This window comes from Pipistrellus hanaki, assembly GCF_964339955.1.
Source record: "Pipistrellus hanaki genome assembly, chromosome: X".
NCBI classification, from domain to species: Eukaryota; Metazoa; Chordata; class Mammalia; order Chiroptera; family Vespertilionidae; genus Pipistrellus; species Pipistrellus hanaki.
Window position 1 is genome coordinate 71,268,859 of NC_140524.1, and position 27,004 is coordinate 71,295,862.

General features: G+C 39.2%; 1 protein-coding gene across 5 annotated transcripts in view; it reads left to right on the plus strand.

Annotated features, from left to right (window-relative positions):
* TAF1 (TATA-box binding protein associated factor 1) overlaps nt 1-27,004 on the plus strand; it is a 106,536-nt gene that overhangs the window by 49,161 nt on the left and 30,371 nt on the right. The window contains exon 33 of one of the 5 annotated variants that reach the window (XM_084869407.1): nt 10,669-10,922. The exons of the other annotated variants lie outside the window; for them this stretch is intronic. Coding sequence (XP_084725533.1) covers nt 10,669-10,883 — 215 coding nt within the window. The 3' untranslated portion in view covers nt 10,884-10,922. Of the gene's footprint in view, nt 1-10,668; nt 10,923-27,004 lie in introns of those variants that run through there. 5 annotated transcript variants of the gene reach the window in all.

Genomic DNA, 27,004 nt, shown 5'->3' on the forward strand with positions numbered 1-27,004 from the left:
AACAACATCAATCGGTTGCCTCCTATATGCATCCTGACTGGGGATGGAATCCTCAACCTAGGTATGTGTGCTGACCGGAAATGGAACCCACAACCTTTTTGGTGTACGGATGATGCTCCCACCAACTGAGCCACCCAGCTGGGCTAGAAGAGGTGACCTCTGTGCTAACTTTTAAAGAATGATGATTATAGTAGGTAATCTTTATTGATCACCTACTATCCTAAGCATATAATCAAGTGGAGAAGAGTAGGGAAGACTTTCCAGACAGGCAGAACAAATGCAAAAGTAGATGCATGCCTTGGAAAAGGAAGTGAAAAGTAGTTGAGTTTGTCTAGGCTGCAGAGTAGGAGCTAGTTTTGGTGGGAAGAAATGAGTTTTTAAAGATATGTGGGCAAATTATGAAAGGCATAGATAGTATGCGTACTAAATCTTTAAAAGTTAAAGAAGGCCTGGCAGTGTAGCTTTGGTTGAGTGTCAACCTATGAACCAGGAGGTAATGGTTCGATTCTCGGTCAGGGCACGTGCCTGGGTTGCAGGCTCATTCCCAGTGTGGGGTGTGTGGGAGGCAGCTGATGAGTGATTCTCATCATTGATGCTTCTATCTCTCTCTTCTCCCTTCCTCTCTGAAATCAATAAAAATACATATTTAAAAAGTAAAAGGAAAAAGGTATTTTAGTAAGATCATACTGGAAGCTCTTTGAAGAAAAGATTAAAGGGGAATGAGATTAGAGACTAACAAAGAAACTTTTGCCAACAATCCAGGTTAAAAACACTTTAGGGCTTGAACTAAGGTAAGTATCATTAAGAATGGAAAGATGGTGACATATTTTAGAGATAGTAAGGAAGGCCTTGGTCAGTGTGGTTCAGTTGTTTGGAGCATCGTCACATACACTTAAAGGTGGTGGGTGTGATTTCCATTCAAGACACATAATCTAGGTTAGTGGTTCAATCCCTGGTTGGGTGTTTGTGGGAGGCAACCAATCGTCTATTTGTCCCTCTCCCTCTCCCTCTCCCTCTCCCTCTCCCTCTCCCTCTCCCTCTCCCTCTTCCTCTTTCTTCCCCTCCTCCTCCCCTTCTCCCTCTCCCTCTCCCTCCCCCTCCCCTTCCGCCTTCCCTTCCTCTCTCAGTTCAATTGGGGAAAAAAAAGGTTCTGAGGAAGTAGAATTGGTATCTTCCTAAATGGTTGAAAGTTGGGGGTATGGATAAAAGACAGAAAATTCAAGATGATCCCAAGTACTCAAATGCTGATGGTGAAAACATAAATTGGTACTAACTTTTTAGAGGAGTATAAGTGTTCATTCCTTTATCTAAGCAATTTTTCCTCCAGGGAATACTCCACACAAGTTTTCAAAGGTACGTGTGTGTGTGTGTGTGTGTGTGTGTGTGTGTGTGTGTATAAATCCAACATTGTTCATAATTGCAAAAACATGGGAGCATTCTGAATATCCAACAATAGGAAATTGGTTGAATAAATTATGGTGCATCTATATAATGGAATACAGGTTAGCTATCAAAATGGTAGATTAATAAGTAAGGTGTATTTGTATATGCTGATATAAAAATATATTCTGTGTAGTCCTGGCTGGGTTGCTCGGTTGGAGTATCGTCCCCTACACCAAAAGGTTGTGGGTTTGATTCCTGGTCAGGGCACATAACTAGGTTGTGGGTTCAATCCCTGGTTGGGGTGTGAATAGGAGGCAACTTATTGATGTTTCTCACATGTTTTTTTCTCTCCCTCTCAAATCAATAAACATATCCTTAGGTGAGAATAAAAATATCAAAGTTACTTTATATTTTATATAGAAATTTTATATAGATATAGTATATGTATTATTGGAAACTAGATTACTCAACAGTATATACAGAAGGGGTTGTAAGTTCAGATACTATAGAGGCCAGACATAAATGAGTGAAATGGGCTCAATATAGAGACTGATGAACTTGGAGAGCACATACCCCACCTAAAGGGATCAGTCACTGTTTAGCTCAATTGTTGCTGTAGAGTAGGATTACTAAAAGGAGAGATGAGTATAGTTTTTTTTTTATACTTTTTTTTGTATATAGGTTTTTGAATTATTCAAATTGAGCACACAATACTTTTGTAATGAAAAAACAAATTTCCACTTTTGGATGGATGAATAAATCATATGACATCCAGAATTCTGATCTGGGCAACTGGTGGTGCCATAGACTAATTATAGAAAGTATAGGAGAAGTGGTTTTGGAGAAGAATTGTTTTGTATTGAGGTAGGATATCTGAGTGAATATTTTTAGGAGATAGCTAGCTATATAACAGGTTTAAAGCTCAAAAGAGAAGTTTGTACTGTAAATAGGGTATTTTTTCAAATTATCACCATATGAAAATATAAGTAGATGAGCTCAAATAGGGAATAGGGTGTATTTCTTGAACCCCCTGATGCTTTAATAAAATATGGCTGTATGTTTTTCTGGATAGAAAGACCAAAGCGTTATCAGATTATCAAAGCTGTGTGTGACCCAAAAAATTTAAGAGCCACTGTTTAGTTAAGATAGAATGTAGGATGAGAATAGAATAACAAATTCGAACATCTAAGGGGTCAGGTGGAGACTACTGAGGAGTGGCCAGAATGAAAGAAGGGAAACAGAAGAGAGCAATGTCCTGGAAACAAACAGAAGAGGAAATGGCTATAAGAAGAGGTCAAGTGCTATAGAGGAGACCAAACAGAATGGTCATTGAAAGAACTATTTCAGTGAACTGGTGAAATCAGAAGCCAGACTTGGATATGAATCACTAGGAAGTAAGAAAGTGGAAACTGAAATTTGCCTGTGACAGGAAGGAGGAAGACTGTAATCAATATGTTGGACAGAGTGGAACTTTGTGTAGGTGAAAGAGAAGGAAAAATGAGGATATGAAATAATGTTCCTGTAGAAGTGGCAAGATAGACAAAGAAAAGTTTATGCTTCTCTTTCTAGAGTAGCAAACAGGGTCTTACGCTAAGTGGGTGAGATGGTGAGAGAGAGAATTTGAAGAGAAATGTAGGTTAGTGGTTAAATTATCTGTTGTAGGGAATTTGAAATGGAGCTGACTTATGGACATTTTAGAAATGTTGAGCAACCTTTGAGGGTCCAGCTGAAATTGGAGACTTAATTTTTATAGGAACATCAGTTGGCACAATTGTGTAATTTTCTTTGTCAGTATTCATCAAACCAAGTTAGGGAACTGAGAAAGCAGATGACATCATTGTTTCAGGATTGGGATTTTGCTTTCTGGATGTGAGAAAGATCGAGAATTGAAGGTGTTAACAAGAAGGAAAAGTTTGAGCTTCTCAAACTTTGTCACCTAAGAACTCTTTGTAGCAGAAGATTGCCACTTGCATAGTCTCTATGGAAGAGTATCCAAAGCAGCTCTATAAAAACTTGTAATTTTTTTGGTAACTCATGTTTTATCTTGCAAATTAGTATTAGGCTTCTCTGTTTATATTTTGTCCTGTTTCAAATTTCTTATTTTATATCCCACCCAACTTCCATCTTCAAGTAAAATTGCTGATGAAGGAAAATATATTACAATGATCTTATATCTTAACTCTGGCATACTACTGAACATTACCTTACTTTTCAAAGCATAGGGGTTAATTAGGGAAGAAACTAAAACCAGGAGAGGCTTGGTAGACTGGGAAACCCAAATTAATGGGCCTGTAAGTGTCCTTGAGGTCAGAGAGAGAGCAAAAAGGGTGGACAGATACAAGACTGTGATGAGAAAGAAGGATATCTGAATTGAAACATCAGAGGCAAAGCAGTTTACAGTAAAGAACATTCTGGATATAGCCAGGGGTATTTTTTCCTGGGAGTAAAAGGTGAAGATTTGTAAGGATTTTGGTGAGGTAGTACATATGAACATTAGAGTAACCCACCATGACTGGAGGGATTTGGAGCCAAAGGGAAAATTATACTAGGTATGAGAGTCCTTGGTGAATGTGAGTGGATTGGTGGTGAGTAAAGGTGAAGAGCAAGATCTCCAACTTAAGTGATCTTTAGGGAGGGCCCAGGCAGGTAATATAAATGAGTGAAGTGGTCCAAGTGTAGATTGTGTAACCTGTAACAGTATATATTCCGTTTAAAGTGGCATGTACTTCAATCTGATTGTTGTCCTAAGGAAATGACTATCCAGTGTTGCTAGCTCTTAATTTTTCAAGTGAAGCTGGAAATCTGAATTCTTGGTGACATTTTTTCATTCCAATGTTTACACATTTGTAATAGTTTTAAAAAGTTTTTATCCAGGCCATTGTGTCTCAGTGGTTATTAACTCATGAATTAAGAGGTCACTGGTTTGATTCCTGGTCAGGGCACATACCTGAGTTGCTAGCTCGATCCCCAGTAAGGGCATGCAGGAGGCAGCCTATTGATGTTTCTCTCTCAATGATGTTTCTATGTCTCTATCCTCCTCCCTTCCTCTTTCTCTAAAAACAATAAAAACATTTTAAAAATTTCAAACTCTGTGAGCCAAATGAAAACATCTATCTAGAGGCCAAATCTGGCTCCAAGGAAGCTGGTTTTCAACCTCTAGCATAGTAGAAAACGATCCTCAGTGTAGAGATATTCTTTTTCTCCAAGGGAAAGTAAATAATGATTTGGTTGCTGCAGTGGAGAGCCTATAAGGCTGAAATCGCCCTTCCTTCACCAGTGAATTAGGGGTATAAGAAATTTCTGACTGAATAGGGCTGTATTAGTGGTGTCATATGATATGAAATGTGACATCTTTTGTACTGAATTGTGGAATTGAATGTGCATGTAAGATGTTTCCTAATATTAGGTATTATATACAAAATAATACATAAAAGTATTTTTTAAATATATTTTTTATAAGCTTTTGAAAAATTGACTTCAGAGAGAAGGGAGAGGGACTGGGAGATAGAAACAACAATGGTGAGAGAGAAGCATCTACTGCATGCCTCCTACTGGGGATTGAGCCACAACCCGGGCATGTGCCCTGACCAGAATGGAAACTATAACCTCTTGGTTCACGAATCGACAGTCAACCAATGAGCTACACTGGCTGCGCCACAAAATAATACTTTTGCTTCAAACTATTGATTTGGCCAGATATGAGCCTATCTCTGTTTTTAATTAATAGTAACAAACCCCATGTAGCATTTATTCCCACTTTAAATTTTTCATTAAAATATTTTACTGACCAAAATTAGTAGAATCATATCTCTAGTTAACATTATTTTGACTCAGATACTTCACGTATAATATTACAGTATTTCCATAGCATACCTTCATTGACTTACCCTATATTATCACATAGATAGCCCATGAAGTATATTATATACTAATGGCCCGGAACACGAAATTCATTCACATTAAAAGGAAATTAGAGGAAATATTTTAATATTGCTATTTGCCCTTTATAATAGAAATGTCAGATATGAGAGAAAATTAGTAAAATGTATATGAAAACCTTATTCCTGTCAGAGTCTGGGATGCGCCATGGGACCCAGAGTCAAGTCTCCGCCTACCCGTGTGCACTTCAAAATTGTGTGAGACCCAGAACTGGCTGCCCCACCCCCATTGGGCAAAATCCAGACCTGGCCAGCTCCACCCCAGTCAAGCCCTGAGCGGCAGGGGGGCACAGCCTGAGGTCCTCCTAGTTCATGCCTCTTGGCGCCAGGGCCTGGGGTGCAGCCTGAGGTCTCCTGGCCCAGGCCCAGGTGGGGTCACAGCCTCCGGTCCCCAGGCCAGTTGCCATGCAGCCTCAGGTCCCTGCTGATTGCTTGTTACAGGAACCCCACCTCTGCTGTGGGCACAGCCATCTGGTGTTACAGGCACACCACCTTCACTGTGAGCACAGCCATCTTGTGATGGCATGAGGGTTAATTTGCATATTACCTCTTTATTATATAGGATAGCTAAGATTTCTAGCAGTAAGATTAGGGACATCTGACAAAAAGTGGAAGATAAGGAACACTGAATATAAAACAGCTCCTAGAAATATGCAGTACTTATTAGAGGACTCAGTCTTGTACTTAACTGGTAGTGGTGGGACTGCACAGTATAAGAGTTAAAGTCCTTATGCTTTCCAGCTACCACATAAGTACTGAATCAATCTCAGAGCCTCTGTTTATGTTCAAACTAGCGACCTGGGTGCTTGAAATTTTTGCACATTAAAAGGGAATTAGCCAAAACCGGTTTGGCTCAATGGATAGAGCGTCAGCCTATGGACTGGAGGGTCCTAGGTTCGATTCCGGTCAAGGGCATGTACCTTTGTTGCGGGCACATCACCAGTAGGGGGTGTGCAAGAGGCAGCTGATCGATGATTCTCTCTCATTGATGTTTCTAACTCTGTCCCTCTCTCTCTCTCTCTAAAAAAATCAATAAAATATATTTTTTTAAAAAGGGAATTAATAGAAGTGCCACAGATGAAGGAAAATTAATAAAATGTATATGAAAATCTTTCAGAGTCTGGGACATGCCACAGGAACCAGAGTCAAGTCCCCGCCCACCCATGTGCACCTTGATATCATGCGAGACCCAGACCTGTCCAGCCCCACCCCCATCAAGCCCTGATGGGTGGTGGGTGCAGCCTCAGGTTGCCTGGCCTGGCGCTGGGTTGGGGGGGGGTGTGGCCCAAGGTCCCCCATCAAGCCCCACCAGGTTTGGGGGTGCAGCCTTAGGTCCCCTGTCCCAGTTCTGGGGCAGGGAGCATGGCATAAGGTCCTCCAGCATGGTCTGAGTTGGGGGGCGTGCCTTGAGGTTCCCTGTCAAGCCCCATGGGTGGGGTGCGTGGACTCCTCTGGCCCAGTGCTGGGGTGGGGAGCATGGCCTCAGGTCTCCTGTCAAGTTCCACTAGGTGGGGGGAGAGGGGGGAGCCCGGGGGGGAGGGGTGCGGAGGGGGGGTGTCCCTGCCCCAGCTGAGTGCATGCAGCCTCAGGCCCCTGCTGATTGTTTGTTAAGGCTCTTTAAGGGAACTCAGCCTCTGCTGTGGGCACAGCCATCTTACATTATGAAATTACTGCCTCTGCTGTGGGCGTAGCCATCTTGTTATGTTGTGATGGTCAATTTGCATATCCCCTCTTTATTAGATAGGATAACATTTCAAAAGAACATTAATAATCAGGGAAACCCAAAACTTGGGATTGAAGCTATTTGTAACAGTTTCAAAAGGCACACAATACTCCATGTGGGTGAAAGGAGAGTCATATAGGTAAATAAATTGGTTCTGAAAAACACAACCCAAACTTTTTGCCAGTTTTGACAAAGTCATAGGATTAAGTAGGCAGAGAGAGAGAGAGACCTTACTACTTATTAAGTGTTTGTTTGGATTTTAAATGAACTGCATAGTCTACCAATAAGTGTTGCCAAGTTGTTTATGATGCATGAATAATGCGTCATGCTATGTTACTAGTTGATAGGAATTTTCATTTCCTTCATAATTTTATGGGACCACCATCATATATTCACTCCATCATTGACCAAAATGTTATGTAGCACATGACTATATCAGATTCTAAGTCTGTCCTATGAAACTACTCTCTGTCCATTAATAATAAGATTCTTTTTTTCTGTCAATGTCTCTTCTGAGATTGGGGCCAAGACATAAATATTCTTATATGAAAGTTAAGTCTCATATCGTTGAAGAAATAAATTCCCCTCAATCCTGTTTCAGCCTCTTGCTGTCATCCTTGCTCTTCACAGCCAGACTTTTGTTTTTATTGTGGTAAAACATACACAAAACAAATTCAGTGGCATTAAGTATATTCACAGTGTTGTGCAATCACCACTATCCATTTCTAGAACTTTTTCCTCACTCCAAACAGAAACTCTGTACTCATTAAAGAATAACCCCATTCTTTCATTCCCTCAGCCCTTGGTAATCTCTACTTTACTTTTTGTACATGAGTTTTTCTCTTCTGGGTATCTCATATAAGTGGAGGCATATAGTACATAGAATATTTGTCCTTTTGTGTCTTGCTTATTTCACTTAATTTTGTAGCATAGATTGGATTTTTTTTTAATGAGTACATAACATCTCTCCTATTCTTTAACCTGCCTCACTTAGCTTTAATTTGGCTCCTAACCTGCCCAACATACTAAGTGAACAAGTTCACATAATTGCCAGGTTTAGTGGGTGCTTTTAAGTTCTTATCTTGACTACACCCTAGTATTTGACATCATTGACGATTCTTGAAACTATAGTATGATTGGCTTTATAACTTTCAGCTTATTTTTCTCCTACCTCTTATTCCATTACTTTTCCATTTTCTCCACTACTGTCTTTCTTCCCTGGCAACCATTTATCTGATTCTCTCTATCCTTTGCTGAATGATATTCTGCCTATTTCTGTAACTTCAACCACCATATTTTTCCTGATGACTCATCAGTTCTGGGCAAAGACCTAATATCTCCAACCATCTGCTGAACATTTCCTCTTGGCTGTCCCAGTGGAACTTCAAACATACGTCAAACGAAACATCCTTTTCTTATTTAAACTTTCTCCCTCTGTCCTTTATTCAATTTGGTCCTTTATTATTTCCAATCTGCATTTAATGGGACACTAGCATCGCCCAGTAGCTACATCTGGAACCTCATTTATTCCCTTGAATAAACCCCCAACTTCCAATATATCACTGAAGCCCTCTTAGATTATTATAATAGTCAACTGGCGTATGTCTCCACCTGTAGACTTAACCTCTTTCTAACCTATCATATTCCTGGTAAGGTAGACTTATTTAAAAAACAAAAAGTTACACAATAAAGAAATATATAAAATTAAAAATGAAAGTTGAAAAATAAAATACATAAAATTGAAAATGAAAGCTTTTGCCTACCCTTTCATTTTTATCTCCCATAGTTTCATTCCTCAGAAGTAACAGTGTATATCTTTCCATATTCTTCTATACTTACATAAAACATGTTTAACAAACATAAGTAGTGTTTTTAAAAATTGTCATTTTCATAATTATTCTATAATTTGCTATTTGCTCATGAATATATCCTGATCCTCTTTTTTAAACTTCTATTTTAAAATAAACTCAAGAAATTGTACAAATAATACTAAGTCTTATGTAGCTTCCTCCAATGGTGACATCTTACATGGCTGTAGTTCAAAATCAAAACCAGGAAATTGATATTGGTCCATTACTATTAATAAGATTATGGGCCTTATGCACTTTGTACCTTTAAAAAAATCTATATTCATTTGTGCGCATGTGTGTATAGTTATATGCAGTTTTATGCCAGCATGTAACCACTACCGTAGTCAAGATGTACTAGTAGAACTGTTCTGTCATCACACAAGAACTCTCTGATGTTACCTCTTTGTATCTGCAATTCTCCACATCCACCCACTAATGTCTTTCTTCCCTGGCAACCATTTATGTGATCCTCCCTATAGTTTTGACTTTTGAGCATGTGAGATAAAGAATAATACTACATATTTGAGATTGATTTTTCCCACTATGCATCTCTTAAAATCCACCCAAATTGTTGTATGTATCAGTTCATTTTTTAAAGATTGTTGAGTTAGTGTTTCATTGTACCAGAGTTTGTTCAATTTACTGAAGCACATTCAGATTTCTAGTATTTTTTGATTATGAATAAAGCTGCTGTAAGCATTCATATACAGGGTTTTGTGTGAATATAAATGTTCATTTCTATGGGATAAATGCCTAAGAGTGTGATGATAAACATGTTTAATTTTATAAGAAATTGCCATACTATTAGAGTGCCTGTACCGTTTACATTCCCATCAGCAATGTAGGAAAGATTCAATTTATCTACAGTATTAAGTATTACTGCTATTTTTAAAAATTTACTTGGTGGTCTACTAGTATCTCTATGGTTTTTACTTTACATTTCTTAAATGGTTATTATGTTCAACATTTTTTTCATGAGTTTATTTGCCATCTGTGTGTTTTCTTTGGTAAAATGTCTGTTCACTTCTTGGCCCAAGTTTGAACTGCATTGCTTTCTTATTAATAATGAGTTTTGGGAGTTCTTTATTATATTTTATGTACATGGCCTTTTTCAGAGATTTTTTTCCCAGTCTGTGACTTGTCTTTTCATCTCTTGACAATGTTTTTGGAAGAGCAGAAATGTTTAACTTTGATGATGTACAGTTGGTCAATTTTTTCTTTTATGTACTAGAGACCCGTGCACGAAATTCGTGCACAGGTAGGGTCTCTAGGCCTGGCTGGTGATCAGGGCCACTCGGGGTCTTCCAACTGCAACCAGGGTCTGCCTTTGTTCCGTGCTGCCCCCTGGTGGTCAGTACATATCATAGCTAACGATCAAATTCCTGGTCGAACTTCTAAGGGGGCACTTTGCATATTATGTTAGCCTTTTTATATATATATAGATTGTGCTTCTGGTATATGTCTAAGAATTCTTTGTTTAACCCAGTCACAGAGATTCTCTCATACTTAAAAAAAAAAAAGATCATAGTTTTACATTTAAATTCATGATCCATTTTGAAATCATTTTTGTATACAGTATGAGGTTTAGGTTGAGGTTCTTTTTTTTTTTTTTTTTTTTTTTTGCCTATAGATGTCTAGTTCTGTTATTTGTTGAGAAGACTATCCTTACTACATTGAATTGCTTTGAGCACCTTTGTGTAAAAAAAAAAATCAGTTGAGTGTGTGGATCTATTTCTGGGTTTATTTTGTTCCATTGATCTTATATATCTACTAGGGGCCCAGTGCGTGAATTTGTGCACCTTGCAAGGAACTTTGGGCCATGAGGCTGCAGTGGGCACAGGTGTGGGTCTTGGCCCATCCTCCTTGCCTCCACCTGGCCCTCCTGCCGCGGGGGTGAGCAAGGCCAGCACTGTCTTTGGGTGCAAGTGGCGGCTGCTGCCCCAATTGCCCCTCAGGAGCAGGGAGAGATGGAGAAGCCTTCATGGGTGATCGGGGCTGGCAGCCGCTGCTTACACCTACTAAACTATTATGGCCGGCACCAGCAATGGGACTGCAGCATGCAGGAACAAAGAATTTTCAGTAACCACCAGAGGCTTACCCTGATGACAGCGACCAGTGCCTCACCTTGGTCTACTTACCTGCTCCACAGTCTGCTGCAGCAGATGCCCACCATGTTCCATGCCCGCCATATTCCGTGCGTGCTCCCTGGATTATCGCATGATAACTGGAGCTGTATAGTATGTCTCATCAGGTAGAGCAAGCATGTCAAACTCAAAGGCTAACACAGGCCAAATAAGGTTTAAGTTTATGTGGGCCACAAAAAAAAAAACTTCAATTTTCATGGAAACGTAGGTTTATTTCGATAGAGACATGCTCAATACAAAGGGCTGAAATAAATGAGTAATCGTTAACATAAAATAATAGAACATTTTAATAAATACTTTTTCTTGAACATTAACTTAGCAGACACTGAATTAACTGCACAAATTAATAAGTGTAACACAACTTTTTTTCTTGTTCTCTGAAAGAGAACTATTTCCTGTTACGCACATGAAACAAGTCAGTGTAAGACTAATAACATGGCAATTGGCTGCTAAAATATTTGCTGCTAGTATTAGTGGAGAGAAATAGTGCGCCTGTGCGTATGGTGCATATGGGGAATGAATGCAACAGGATTATAGTAATTAGTCATCAGCGAATGTTTTAGTTGGTTATTAATAGTTATGTATAACAGGATATTGTAAAAATTAAGTTACGAAATTTTTATTAAAACTTTTTACATACCGTTACATTGGCTGGACTGCAAAAGTATTCGTTGTGGGCTGCATGCAGACCATGAGTTTGACATGCTTGAGGTAGAGTAACTTACCCCTCACTTTATTCTTTTATAAATCATTTTATTTATTTATTTTTAAACTAGAGACTTGTCGCACGATATTCATGCAAGAATAGGCCTTCCTTACCCTGGCTTTTTTCCCAGCTGCCTTGGAGCCACCAAGTCCTCACTCCCAGCCAGAGCACCGCTCCTGAAGCTCCCTCTGCTCTCTTCTCTCCCCCTCATAGCAGGCATCCTGCCCAGGCCTATCACTCTGTGCCTGCATATGCAAATTAACCTGCCATCTTTGTTGGGCTAATTTGCATACTCCTGATTGGTTGTGGGCATAGCGGAGGTACAGCCAATTTACATGTTTGTCTATTATTAGGTAAGATATGTTTTACTGATTTTTTTATAGAGAGGAAGGGGGAGGGATAGAGAGCTAGAAACATTGACAAGCTGCCTTCTGCACACCCCTTACTGGGGATGTGCCCGCAACCAAGGTCCTTGCCCAGAATCAAACCTGGAACCTATCAGTCCATAGGCTGACACTCTATCCACTGAGCCAAACCGGTTTGGGCTGTAAATCATTTTTTAAATTCTTTCATTTACAGTTGACATACTTTATTCTTTTTCTAATTTATTTTCTTATTAAAATTCACATAAATTTTAGAAAAATATCTATATCTATAAAAAAGTTTTTGATAGGAATTGAGTTAAGCCTGGTGATCAATTTGGGGGGAATTGACAACTTTACTGATCCTGTCTTAAGTTAGTACAGATAGATATCTATCACTGTTTAATGTATTCCATAGTATAGTTATATGTATCATAAATTTATATAATCATTCTTTTGTTGAGCATTTATATTGCTGGTTTGCAAGCAGCTTTTTACTAGTTTTATATTTTATTGATGTCATTACGCATTGTAGTAACATTTTTGTAGCAAATTTTGGTAAGTGTTCAAAAAACATTATACCTGTTTATAGTAAAAATAATAGTGATGTAGAAGGCTTTTTTTTATATTATATTTTATTGATTTTTCACAGGAAGAGAGAGGGATAGAGAGTTAGAAACATCGATGAGAGAGAATCATCGATCAGCTGCCTCTTGCACACCCCCTACTGGGGATGTGCCCGCAACCAAGGTACATGCCCTTGCCCTGAATCGAACCCGGGACCTTTCAGTTCGCAGGCTGACGCTCTATCCACTGAGCCAAACCAGTTCCGGCGTAGAAGGCTTTTTATCCAAAACCTCTCCAAACATTGGAAATTATCAATATTTTAAAATCATTGCTAATTGAATATTTTTCTGTAAAACTTAAGACTATAACTTAAACCAACATTTTTCATCATAAAAAATTACATGCTCATTTTAAACCATCAAATTTATTGAATTGTATAAAGTGAAAAAGAAAAATCTATGTTCTTTTCCTTCTTCTATCCCATTCTCCAAAATAGCCAGTGTCAGGTTTGGTATGAAGCCCTCTGCACCTTTTTCTATACATACTGTATACTTTTTTTGACAGAAGAAATCATATTTATGTTCTATTCTACAATTTTCATTTTTTACTTGACAATATGTTATGGACAAGTTTTCTTTCATGTAAGTGTGTGATCTCATTTAAGTAAAATCTGTTCAAATGTGACTTAAAAAGGCAAGGGAGTTAAATAAATGTTTCTGAAAAAATGTCTACTAGGTAAATTGGATTTCCACTTTGTTTTTAAAAAATACTGTGGCTGAAATAGAGGTATATTATCTGGTGGTTATTGTCATTTAACATTTCTTGAGAATATTGCTTTGTTGCTAAAGAATTCAGTTTCTGCTTAAGGTTTTTTTTTGTTTGTTTGTTTGTTTTTTTGGTAATAGACATCTGATGTGTATAACTTGATTAGCCCTCTTCTATTATGTTCTTTATGAGAAGCCATGTACTGGTTGTGTCCCTTGGCCTGGCCTGTGCACTCTTGGAATCCGGGACCCCTTGGGTGATGTTGGAGGCCCAGTGCATGGACTTGGCCCAATCTCCACAGACCAGGCCGATGGACCCCACAGATTCATGCATTATCCTCTAATATGTATGTAAGATCTTTGGTTAATCTCTTCCCACCTTCCTCCCTTGCCTCTGAGATTCATCAGTTCTGTGTTTCCATGCCTGTGCATTGAGCATCTGCCTCCTAGTGGTCATTGCGCATCATAGCTACTGGTCGAATGGTCACTTAGGCTTTTTTTCTTTTTAAGAATAAATCTTTATTGTTCAGATTATTACAATTGCCCCTCTTTTCCCCCCCACATAGCTCCCCTCCACCCAGTTCCCATTCCACCCCATACCCTTACCCTCCCCCCACTGTCCTCATCCATAGGTATATGATTTTTGTCCAATCTCTTCCGCACCTCCAATACCTCTTTCCCCCCAGGATTGTCAGTCCTCTCCCTTTCTATGCTCCTGATTCTGGTATATTCACCAGTTTATTTTGTTCATCAGATTTTTTATTCACTTGATTTTTAGATTTCACTTGTTGATATCATTTCCCCGAAAATAAAACAGTGTCTTATATTAATTTTTGCTCCCAAAGATGCGTTAGGCCTTATTTTCAGGGGATGTCTTATTTTTCCATGAAGAAGAATACGGTACACGTTTATTGTTAAATGAAAATATGGTAAAGGAAATTTATTACCTGTATACGGTACGGTAGTACGATAGTTGTCAACACAAACCAGACAAACTGTGAATCCTACAGTATCAAGAATTTACTCATTTATTCAATGACAATCATGTCATCATCTTCAGGAACATCATCATAACAATCCAATTCCTGAATTTCCTGGTGAATTTCTTGTGACTCCATTTCTTTCAGAATCAGTGGACCAAATCTCTCATGTTTAGCAATAGCACTGTCTTTAAATGAGTACTTCTTGTCAAGGTAGCCTGCTTGCAGTACATTTGCAATGCAACTGTCAGTGATTTTCTCCCATGAATTCTTCACCCAAGTCACAACTTCTTGCAGTTTAGGTTTCACAAAGTTTCCACGCTGATATCTCTCCATTTTATTTTCAATGTAGTCATTAATTTCCATGCGCAAATTGTCTTTGATGGCTTGTTTATTGCAATATCAAGAGTGTGGAGATAGGCCGTCATTCCTGCGGGAATCATCTGATCTATTTTTCATTCGTGAAGAAATGTCTTCATATCTTTAGCACAGACCTCTTTGGCTCCCTCGCATAACAAGCGGCAGCATTAAATCGATCCACTTCCTTATAACTGCTTGTGTGGCCCATGCTTTTTCAGTTTCAAGAATAAAAATGCCCAAAACACGTTCAATCTTTTCCTTCTTACCCTTAGAAATGATTAAAGGTGGGATTTTAGTGCCATCCAGACAAATTGCCAAAATACAGGAAACACGTGCACATTTGTAAGAAGTGGAGGGAATGTACACTAAGGAGGCACCCCGCTGTTCAATTGTTGTTTGAGATGATTGGCCCATAAACACTGCAGTTTCATCCATAGCAATCATGTTGGAAAGATTGTATTTAGAGAAGTCAGCATCATCAATAAAGGAGTTGGATGCAAGTGCTTGCTTAATAATTTGAGTATTTTCCAACCTAAACAATGTTGTAGATCTTAAAGACAGTTCATTTAGCTGAAGGAAATTATCCAGCCCATGTTGTGATGCTTTGAAGCCTTCGGGGGCTATGTCAAACTGTGGTGCCATTGCAAGGGCAAATTCTTGAATCTGAGCCCTATTTACAACCAAAGCCTTTGCTCTCCTGTCAACAACCCATTCACAGATCAGGTCTTCCAGCTCGGAAAATAATGGTTGCCAACCTGATCCACACTTGCACTTTTTAGCATTTCCCTTGTCCACTTGTTCAATGAGGTTACCATACTCTGCTCGCCATTTTCGGACCAATCGGATACTCAACATCTTCTCTTTGCAGAAAGCAGTAAGATTTTGGCCCCAAGAGTCTTCCACTATTCCTTTCTTGTACTCCACAGAGTAGCTTTTTCTTTTTGTGCTCATTTCTAGGGGTAAAAAAAAGGAACTGGGGTATCAAGGTGGGGGAAGGGGGATCACTTAAAATGACATGGGAGATCAGAGGGGGGAATCAAAATGGCACAGGAGAATCAGAGGGGGGATTACCATTTTAGTAACTCCTTTTGACCCTCCTGTGTCATTTTTATTGCCCTCTCTGATCCTCCTGTGTCATTTTAAGTGATCGCCCTCCCCTCACCCCTGTGCCACTGAACACCTTCACCAGACATCCCCCCTGCCTCTTTATCAGACATTTACCCCCAGGCCCTGCCTGGGGACTGTCACTGGGCTTGCTGGGGCCTGGATCTGGGCTGGAGCAGGGTCTGCCACTGACTGAGAACCTTCAGTCATCATGAGGGCGGCCTCGAGCATCAGGTAGTGTCACCACAGACTGACCAGCACTCACCACCTTTGCTGCGTCCTGTCTGCTCTAATCCTCCTGTTCTTCTACACGCATCTGTGAAAGTTTCCTTCTCTCTCCCGCCCCACACTCATTGCTCACTCTGACCTCTGCTCTGCCTCCACACAGCAGTGATGTCAGGACTCTGCGTAACGTCACTGGTTGCTAGACGCCAGTCAGGGCGGTCTAGCGATCAGTTTACGGTAAATTAATTTTCATTCTGAGACAGTCTAGGGGGCCTTATTTTCGGGGGGATACCTTATATTTCACTCAGAAGGAAACCTGTAAGTAGGTCTTATTTTCGGAGTATGTTTTATTTTCGGGGAAACACGGTAGATATGTATTTGTTGTTCATAATTTATATCTTTACCTTTTTCTTCTTTCTCTTTTTAAAGAATACCTTTCAGCATTTCATATAACACTGGTTTGGTGTTGAATTCCTTTAGCTTTTTCTTATCTGTGAAGCTCTTTATCTGACCTTTAATTCTGAATGATAGCTTTGCTGGGTAGAGTAATCTTGGTTGTAGGTTTTTGCTATTCATCACTTTGTATATTTCTTGCCACTCCCTTCTGGCCTGCATAGTTTCTGTTGAGAAATAAGCTGACAATCATGGGTACTCCCTTGTAGGTAATTAACTTTTTCTCTTGCTGCTTTAATATTCTCTCTTTGTCTTTTGCTCCTGAAATTTTAATTATGATGTGTCTTAGTGTGGTCCTCTTTGGATTCCTTTTTTGGGAGGTTCTGTGCGCTTCCTGGACTTATAAGTCTGTTTCTTTCACCAGGTGGGGGAAGTTTCCAGTCATTATTTCTTCAAATAGGTTTTCAGTATCTTGCTTGCTCTCTTCTTTTGGCATTCCCATAATTCGGATGTTGGTACACTTATAGTTGTCCCAGAGGATATAATTTTGGATTCTTTTTGCTTTTCCAGTTGGGTGTTTTTTTGCTTCTTTGTATTTCAAAACTTTGACTTGATTCTTGTGATCCTCTAGTCTGCTGTTGGATTTCTGTATATTATTTTTTATTTCAGTTGGTGTATGCTTAATTTCTAGTTGGTCCTTTTTCATTTCCTCGAGGGTCTCACTAAATTTATCGGCCTTTTCTAGAAAATTCTTGAAAAACCTTATACCCATGGTTTTGTACTCTATATCCAGTAGTTTGCTTTCCTCCATTTCTTTCATTTTTGACCTGTTTCTTTGTCTCTGCATTTTGGCTGCTTCCCTGAGTTGATAGAGTGGCTTTGTGTGCTAGGTGTCCTATAGGGCCCAATGGCTCAGCCTCTCCAGTTAACTGAGGTGGACACTTTTGGTGCACCCCTTTGTGGGCTGTGTGCACAGTCTTGTTGTAGTTAAGCCTTGATTGTTGTTGATATCATTGATGGGAATTGACCTCCAGGCCAATTGGCTGTGAGGATCGGCTGTGTCTGTGATGGTAGAACTTATGTGGTGGAGACACCTTATGGGGCAAGACTTGATTCAGTGGGGCTTTGGTGCTCAATGAGTCTGCCCCCTGAGTGTGTCCTTTATGGATCTGAGGAGTTGTAATCTGGATGGTCCCACTCTGACCCCTGGGCACACTGGCTCTTAGATCTTTAAGGAGGTGCTAATTTAGGCTCTCCCTGAGGCCACCCAGCAGGAGCTATGGGGAGATCTGCAGATTTCTGTTCTTTGGTTGGGTTTTGGAAGTGCCCAGATGAGGCCCAGCTGTGAAGCAAGGCAAGCTATTCCAGAGCCTTGGGCCTTCTTTTGGATGTTCTGGGTCTCACTGACTCATCTGCAGTTTGTTAGGTATGTTTAAATTTCAAAGGACCAGCCCATTTATATGCAAAAGCCTCTGCACTCAGCTTGGATGGGGCTGAGTCTGAGGGTGGAGCAAACAGCAGTGGCTTCATGGTGCAGGATCTCAGGGTGGAGCAAATAGCAATGTGGTTACATATGAAGAGTCAAGCCCTATTACAAATTTTACTCTACAGAAAAAGGTGTTTTGAAGTGTCTATATTGTAACTTTTCTAATTGTAGAGATATGTGATTAGTGTGTTTAGCCAAGGATATAGATATATACATGGAATGGTGGTTCATTTGGAAATAAAGAAACAATTTTAGATTTTGGGGGGGAGTTTTATCAGATCCTGAATATAAATCTTACACTTGCCCAGTGAGATTTATTTACCCCAGTTCCCCTATGGATAGTTTATTGCAGCGGTTGCCAATCTTTCGGAATGGACCACCAGTGGTCCACAGACCACCTGTTGGTGACCGCTTGTTTATAGCTTCTTATATTGGTAGTCTAGATTCTGTTATTCTGATTTGAGAGATCAAACCTCTTATCTTGGAAACTAAAAATCTTAATTTGCATTGGGTCCAACTATATATATATATAAAAGTCTAAGCAACCATCCAACCATTTGACCGTCCGACCGGTAGCTATGATGTGCAATGACCACCAGGGGGCAGATGCTCTGACTGGTAGCTATGAAGTGCATTGTTCACCAGGGGACAGACACTCAACACATGAGCTGCTGATCTGCAGTGACCTGGCAGCTGCTGTTGGGGTGACACATCCAGAACTAGAGAGGAGGGACCCTAATTCTGGGGTGCTTCACCCGAGAACTGCCCTCTTACAATCCAGGACCCCTTGGGGGATGCCGGAGAGCTGGTTTCAGCCCGATCCCCACAAGCCAGTCAGAGGGACCCCCAGGTCTCTAGTATTCATTGTAATGGGAAGACCCTAGCTAAAGTCTGAAAGATTATATTTACTTCCCTTTTCACCTTTTCTGGACCTAGTTTGAGATAAATATATAAGGATTGGGAGAGCCCAATCTTATCTCTTTGAGATCTTTGGACTATGTATATTTGAATTTAGTAATTCTTGTTTCTTTAATAATTAGCTGTGCAGATGTGTTTTTTTCTTTTAAAATATGGTATTTTTGCCCTAGCTGGTTTGGCTCAGAGGATACAGCTTTAGTCTGTGGACTAAAGGATCCCAGGTTTGATTTCCATCAAGGGCACATGCCCAGATTGGGGGCTCGATCCTCAGTAGGGGGCATGCAGGATGCAGCTGATCAATGATTCTCATCATTGATGTTTCTATCTCTCCCTCTCCCTTTCTAAAATCAATAAAAATATATTTTTTAAATCTGGTATTTATTAAAGCTGTGTATTGCTTTTTTAAAAAAATTGTTTTATTGATTTCAGAGGACGGGAGAAGGGCAGAGAGATAGAAACATCAATGGTGAGAGAGAATCATTGGTTGGCTGCCTCCTGCATGACCCCCACTTGGGATCAAGCCTGAAACTGAGGCATGTGTTCTGACTGATAATCAAACTGAGACCTGGTTCATAGGTCAGCACTCAACCACGGAGCCATGCCGGCTGGGATGGCTATTGCTATTGAGATTTTATTTTATTGTGTTGTTTTTTAATTTTGATGATTCATATTGGAATACATGTATATTACCCACACCATTTGTTCACTGTCAAGATAATAATCTGTGCTTGTTTTGGCACAATACTGTTTCTCAGTAGGAAGGTTATTTTTAGTATTCGTGGAAAGGTTCTCAAAGGAAATGTGAGCTTACAAGTGATCACAAACCTCTTCTCCTTAATCGTGCAAGGCCTCTTACTATCTTGACAGCTGTTTTTCTCTGAAACCTTTCAGATAGCAATGATACTTGTTTTCCCTCTCTAACTAGAAACATGACACTGGTAACTTCTTTCTTCTTGCATCACTAAAGAGGTGAATTAACTCGAAACATAAGGAATTTTCTTGATTTTAGTGGAATATCAACTTTCAACAGCTATCATTGGAATTACCACTATTTAAGGACATTTGGGTTTGAATTATATGTGATACTGCCAATTCTTATTTGGAATGAGGCAAAATATAAATACTTGACATTTTTGTTTTTTCCATCACCATTTATCCCCTCGATGCCCTCCTCCATGCTCCCCCCACACACAGTCATCTCACTGTTGTTCATATCCATGACTTCTTTCTCTTTTTTAAAGTAAATATATATTTTAAAAATCGTTTAAAATATATTTTTATTGATTTCAAAGAGGAAGGGAGAGGGGGAGAGAAAGAAATATCAATGATGAGAGAGTCATTGATTGGCCACCTCCTGCATGCCCCCCTACTGGGGATTGAACCTGCAACCTGTGTGTATCCTCTTGACCGGAATTGAACCTGGGGCCATTCAGTATGCAGGCTTACGCTCTATCCATTGAGCTAAACCAGCTAGGGCTAAATAAATATTTTTGATAAGACATTTATGGTTGCTTAGCCATTATTTAATAGAGACATCAAGATATATTCAGAAAAGCATTTCTTTTTGTAAATGGGTACTTTATTCTCCTATAGGGCACAGTGGTCATTCATAGCCATATCTTTCATACTCATTTTCAAGTCATTCTGAAAATTATTTTCTATATAGTAATTATGATTTCCTGTATAATAACCAGTTATGGACTGGGAAATTGGAATTCAATTTCTACTCTTTCACCCCCTCCCCCCTCAGTAGCCTCAGTACTTTATTATTCCTACTAGAGGCCCGGTACATGAAATTCATGCGGGGGGCGGAGGGGGCACACGGTACCTCAGTCTGGCCTGTGCTCTCTCTCAGTCCAGCGGCCCTTGGGATCCAGAGGCGAGAGAGGCTCCCATCACACCACTGCGCTCAACAGCCTTCAGCCCAGCTTCTGCCTGAGTGGCGCTCCCTATGTGAGCGCACTGACCACCAGGGGGCAGTTCCTGCATTGAGCGTCTGCCCCCTGGTGTTCAGTGCATGTCATAATGACCAGTTGTTCCACAGTTTGGTTGATTTGCATATTTGTCTTTTATTACCCTGTTTCCCCGAAAATAACACAGTGTCTATATTAATTTTTGCTCCCAAAGATGCGTTAGGTCTTATTTTCAGGGGATGTCTTATTTTTCCATGAAGAAGAATACGGTACACGTTTATTGTTAAATGAAAATATGGTAAAGGAAATTTATTACCTGTATACGGTACGGCAGTGCGATAGTTGTCAACACAAACCAGACAAACTGTGAATCCTACAGTATCAAGAATTTACTCATTTATTCAATGACAATCATGTCATCATCTTCGGGAACATCATCATAACAATCCAATTCCTGAATTTCCTGGTGAATTTCTTGTGACTCCATTTCTTTCAGAATCAGTGGACCAAGTCTCTCATGTTTAGCAATAGCATTCTGAGACAGAGCCTGGGGAGGGGGGCCTTATTTTTGGGGGGATGCCTTATATTTCACTCAGAAGGAAACCTGTAAGTAGGTCTTATTTTCGGAGGATGTCTTATTTTCGGGGAAACACGGTATATAGGATAGTGGCCCTGTTATCTTTTCCCCCCATTTTTTATTAAGATATTACATGTGTACATATCTTCCCATTGCCCCACCCCACTCCTATACATGCCCTCACCCCTCAGTGTCTTACGTTCATTGCTTATGCTTATATGCATGCTTACAAGTCCTTTGGTTGATCTCTTCTCTCCCCTATCTCTCCCTAACCTTCCCACTGTAATTTGACAGTCTGTTTGATGCTTTACTGCCTCTGTATCTTTTTGTTTATTAATTTATAATGTTCTTTGATATCCACAAATGAGTGAGATCATGTGGTATTTTTCTTTCATTAACTGGCTTATTTCACTTAGCATACTGCTCTCCATTTCCATCTAGGTTGCTGCAAATGGTAAGAATTCCTTTTTTATGGCAGCATAGTATTCCATTGTGTAGTTGTGCCATTGTTTTCTGATCCAGTCATCAGCTGACAGGCACCTAGGCTGTTTTCCAAATCTTAGCTATTGTAAATTGTGCTTCAATGAACATAGGGGTTCATATATCCTTTCTGATTGGTGTTTCTAGTTTCTTAGGATATATTCCTAGGTGTGGAATTACTGGGTCAAATGGGAATTCCATTTTTAAATTTTTGAGGAAACTCCATACTGTTTTCCACAGTGGCTGCACCAGTCTGCACTCCTATCAGCAGTGCACAAGGGTTCCTTTTTCTCTGCATCCTTGCCAGCACTTGTCATTTGTTGATTTGTTGATGATAACCAGTCTGACAGGTGTGAGATGGTACTGCATTGTCGTTTTGATTTGCATCTCTCAGATAATTAGTGACTTAGAGCATGTTTTCATGTGCCTTTTGGCCTTCCTTCTGTCTTCTTTTGAAAATATTCAATTTAGGTCTGTTGCCCATTTTTTTATTGGATCATTTATTTTTCTTTTATTAAGTTGTATAAGTTCCCTGTAGATGTTGGAGATTAAACCTTCATCAGTGATAACATTTGCAAATATGCTCTCCCCTATAGTGGGCTTTCTTGTTGTTTTGTTGATGGTTTATTTTGCTGTGAAAAAGCTTTTTATTTTGATGTAGTCCCATTTGTTTATTTTTATTTTTTTTAAATTTCCATTGCCCTACGAGTGGTATCAGTGAAGAAATTGTTTCTGCATATGTCTGAGATTTAGCTGCCTGTGAATTCTTCTAGTATTTTTATTGTTTTCCATCTTATGTTTAAGTCCTTTATCCATTTTGAATTTATTTTCATGTATGGTGTAAGTTGGTGGTCTAGTTTCTCTCTTTCTTTCTTTCTTTCTTTCTTTCTTTCTTTCTTTCTTTCTTTTTTCTTTCTTTTTTTTTTTTTGCATGCATCTGTCCAATTTTCCCAACACTGTTTGTTGAAGAGACTGTGTTGATTCCATTGTATGTTCATGCTGCCTTTGTCAAATATTAATTGAGCATAGTGGTTTGGGTTGATGTCTGGGTTCTCTATTCCAATGGTCTATATGCCTTTTCTTGTGCCAGTACCTGGCTGTTTTGAGAACAGTGGCTTTGTAATACAGCTTGAAATCTGAGATCCTTCCCACTTTGTTCTTCGTTCTCAGGATTGCTGTGGCTATTTGGGGTCTTTTTTTAATTTCATATGTATTTTGGAGAGTTTTTTAGGTCTGTGAAATATGTTTTTACTGATTTTTTTAGAGAGAGGAAGAAGGGAGAGAGAGATAGATACATCAATGAGAAAGAAAAATAGATTGCTGCCTCCTGTACACCATCTACTGAGGATTGAGTCCACAACCTGGGCAAGTGCCCTGACCTGGAATCAAGACAGCGACCTCTTGGTACATGGGTTGATGCTCAACCACTGAGCCACAGTGGTTGGGCAGCCCTGTAATCTTTGTATGTCTCTTCACTGGGATTCTCTTCTTCCTAAGCTGTAAAACCTAAAGCTGATTATCTTACTTTAAAAAAAAAAAAAAATATATATATATATATATATATATATATATATATATATATATATATATATATTATTGATTTTTTACAGAGAGGAAGAGAGAGGAATAGAGAGTTAGAAACATCAATGAGAGAGAATCATCGATCAGCTGCCTCTTGCACACCCCCTACTGGGGATGTGCCCGCAACCAAGTTACATGCCCTTGACCGAAATTGAACCCGGGACCTTTTAGTCCGCAGACAGGCTCTATCCACTGAGCCAAACCGGTTTCGGCTGATTATCTTACTTTTAAGCTCCTGTTTGCTTTAGAATATAAAGCAAGATTTTTAGCTTTCTGGATGTAGTTATGGACCCTTTTGAGAGTTTGAAGAAGAAACAGATTTTGTACCCAGAAAAATTTATATAACATTCAAAATTTTGTTTACAGTTTCAGGAGGTTGATGAATTTCTCATTACCATCCTATTAAAAATTTTTTGGTATAGCTAGAGCTAAGTAAACATCTAATTATTTTTTCCTTTTTTAAATAGTGTTAAGAGTGGTTTGCCAACTCCACCACCATCTTTCACCAAAAATACTTCAATGCTACTTTGCTTATAGTAAAGTGCATTTTGGGGATATTAGTGGGTATTTCTTTAGAGTTGTGTGTTGCAAAGAAAATGTGGAAATAAGAAGTCCCATCCTCAAAAAAATAAAAGAGAAAACTTTGCAGTTGTATAAAACTAAATTTCCCTTTGTTGTAAATGAGAGCATTGCAGTGTTGAAGCATTAGTTTGTTTAGGCTTCAAAACTGAGATAGAGTAAGGGCTGAATCTTAATCTGTAGTCTGGGATCTTGCCGTGAGGCAGGTCCTTGTAAAAAGGAGAGCCACTGTACTGTAAAAGGCTTGTTTAGCAAAGCAGGCTTGTAACCTGTATACAGTCTTTTTCTCTAGCATCATGCATTACTATCAACATGAAAACTTGTCTGATAACTTTTGTAATCTGTCTCTGTCAGTATTTTTTTTAAATATATTTTATTGATATTTTACAGAGAGGAGGAAGGGAAAGAGATAGAGAGCTAGAAACGTTGATGAGAGAGAAACATCGACCAGCTGCCTCTTGCACACCCCCTACCGGGGATGTGCCTGCAACCAATGTACATGCCCTTGACCGGAATCGAACCTGGGACCTTTCAGTCCGCAGACCGACGCTCTACCACTGAGCCAAACCGGCTTCGGCTCTTGTCAGTATTTTGAGTAGGTATTTTGAAGACCAACCTATTGTGACCCTAGGAGATTAGAACTTGAAATTTGAGCTGCAATCTTTTATTACTCAAACTATTCTTTTTTAAAAATACATATTTTTATTGATTTTAGAGAGAGGGAAGGAGGGAGGGGAAGAGAGAGAGAGAGAGACTGACGACAGAGAAACATTAGTTGACTGCCTCCTGAAACCCAGGTGTGTCCTGACTGGGAATTGTACCAGCAACCTTTTGGTGCATGGGACGACAACCAGTTGAGCCACACCCACCTTGGGCACTCAGACTATTCTTGATTGTGAGCCAGCTCTGGCTGTATTTATGTGCCCTAAATATCCTGATAGTTGACTTAGTTTTCTTTCTGATTTATTTTTATTTGGCACAAAGTGTGTGAGGACACAGCTTTATTTTACATCTTTTAAAGAATAGATGGCATATATTTGTGAGAGTTTTTACTTGAAAGAGACTTCTTTGTTCATATAATAGTTTGTAATGGTTAGCGTGGGTATGGCATGAAAGCTTTACATGCAAATGTGCTATATATTTTATCCTTTACCTCTTGATAAACAGTAGGTATAACTCAGGTTTCACATCCTCTGTGAAGCCTTTCCTAATTCATCTTTCCCTCTTACCTCCCAGAATCGATCACTTCCTCCTCTGTGTCTCTACTGAACCCTGTATGTATTTTTTTCACAAATCGCATTCCATATTTGTTTATAGTCTATTTCACTGTGCTAGACTATTAGCTTCTTGGGGATATGGTCTATATCTCACTCATTTTTGTGTATAATGCCTGGCACATAGAAGATACTCAGAATGTTTTACGAATGGGTAAATAAACAGTTTATTAAAGAATATTATAAAGCGCTCAAGGCAGGGATTAAAATCTCAGATGCCTTCAGGATCTAGATATAAATGAGTTAGGCAGACTTGGTAGGGCAACTGTTGCTCAGTTCCAGCCAATTGGTGCCTTGTGGGCATGCTGACCCTGTGTTGCCAGATCTTTTCAGTTTTTAAGAGGAATTAGATATTTGTGTTTTTATTTGAAATCTTTCTATTGTTAAATGTTGCAAATTCACATTAAAATTTTTTTTAAATAATTTTTTATTGTTGATAAACTTTTATAGAGGTATAATTTACATACAAAAAGTGTATATAATGGGTGTATAGCTCAACCCATTTTCACAAACTGGACAGTTTTTTAATGGGCTAAACAAAGCTGGATTGACCTGTAAGCCACCAGTTTGCAACTTATGACAAAGGCTATATAGAAAACTGTAGTTCAGTTTAGAATCACCTTATAGCCCTAACTGGTTTGGCTCAGTGGTAGAGCATTGGCCTGCAGACCGAAGGGTCCCGGGTTCGATTCTAGCTAAGGTCATATACCTTGGTTGTGGGCTGGATCCTCAGTGGGGATCGTGCAGGAGGCAGTTAATTGATGCTTCTCTCCCATCGATGTTTCTAACTTTCTATCCTTCTCCCTTCCTCTTTGTAAAAATCAATTAAAAAATATTAAAAAAAAAAAAAGAATCACCTTATAAGGGCAGGAGCATTCTGGGAGGTTAATGGGAGGAAAAAGGGACATATGTAATACTTTCAACAATAAAGATTTTTTTTTAAATCCCCTAATTAAGTGTCTTAAAGAGACACATCAAACTAAATGCAATGTGTGGGCCTTATTTGGATTACGATTCAAAGAAATCAAATGTAAGTGAAATTTATTAAATTATGGGAAATTTGAATATTGATTGACTTTTAAAAAGTTGAATAATTGTTCATTATTTTAGATGTAATATAGTTGGATTTTTAAATTTTTATTATTTTTTAAAATTTCATTATTGATTAAGGTATCACATATTTGTCCCCATCCTCCCTATTCCCATCCCAAACCCCTCCCCACGCATGCTCCCACTCCCCTGTTGTCTGTGACCACTGGTTAGGCTCATATGCATGCACACAAGTCCTTTGGTTGATCTCTCCCCCTTATCAACTATAGTTGGATTTTTTAATTGACTTTATTTTATTTGAGCTAAAGGTATAGGGAGTTCCTCTGTGCCACTTCCTATATACCATATGCCCCAACACATGCACAGCTTTCCCAATTAATATCCTGCATTAGAGTGTTACATTTGTTATGATCGATGAACCTATATTAACACATCATTACCATCCAAAGCCCATAGTTTACACTTTGGTGGTGTACATTCTATGGGTTTTGACAGCATTATAGTGTCATACGTACTTTCTTCGTTGTTAATTGTCACCCAAGGATATTTTTCCATTAATTTTAGAGAGAGTGAAAGAAGAGAGAGAGTGGGAGAGAAAGTGACATACATTGATGTGAGAGAGACACATCGATTGGGTGCCTCCCACC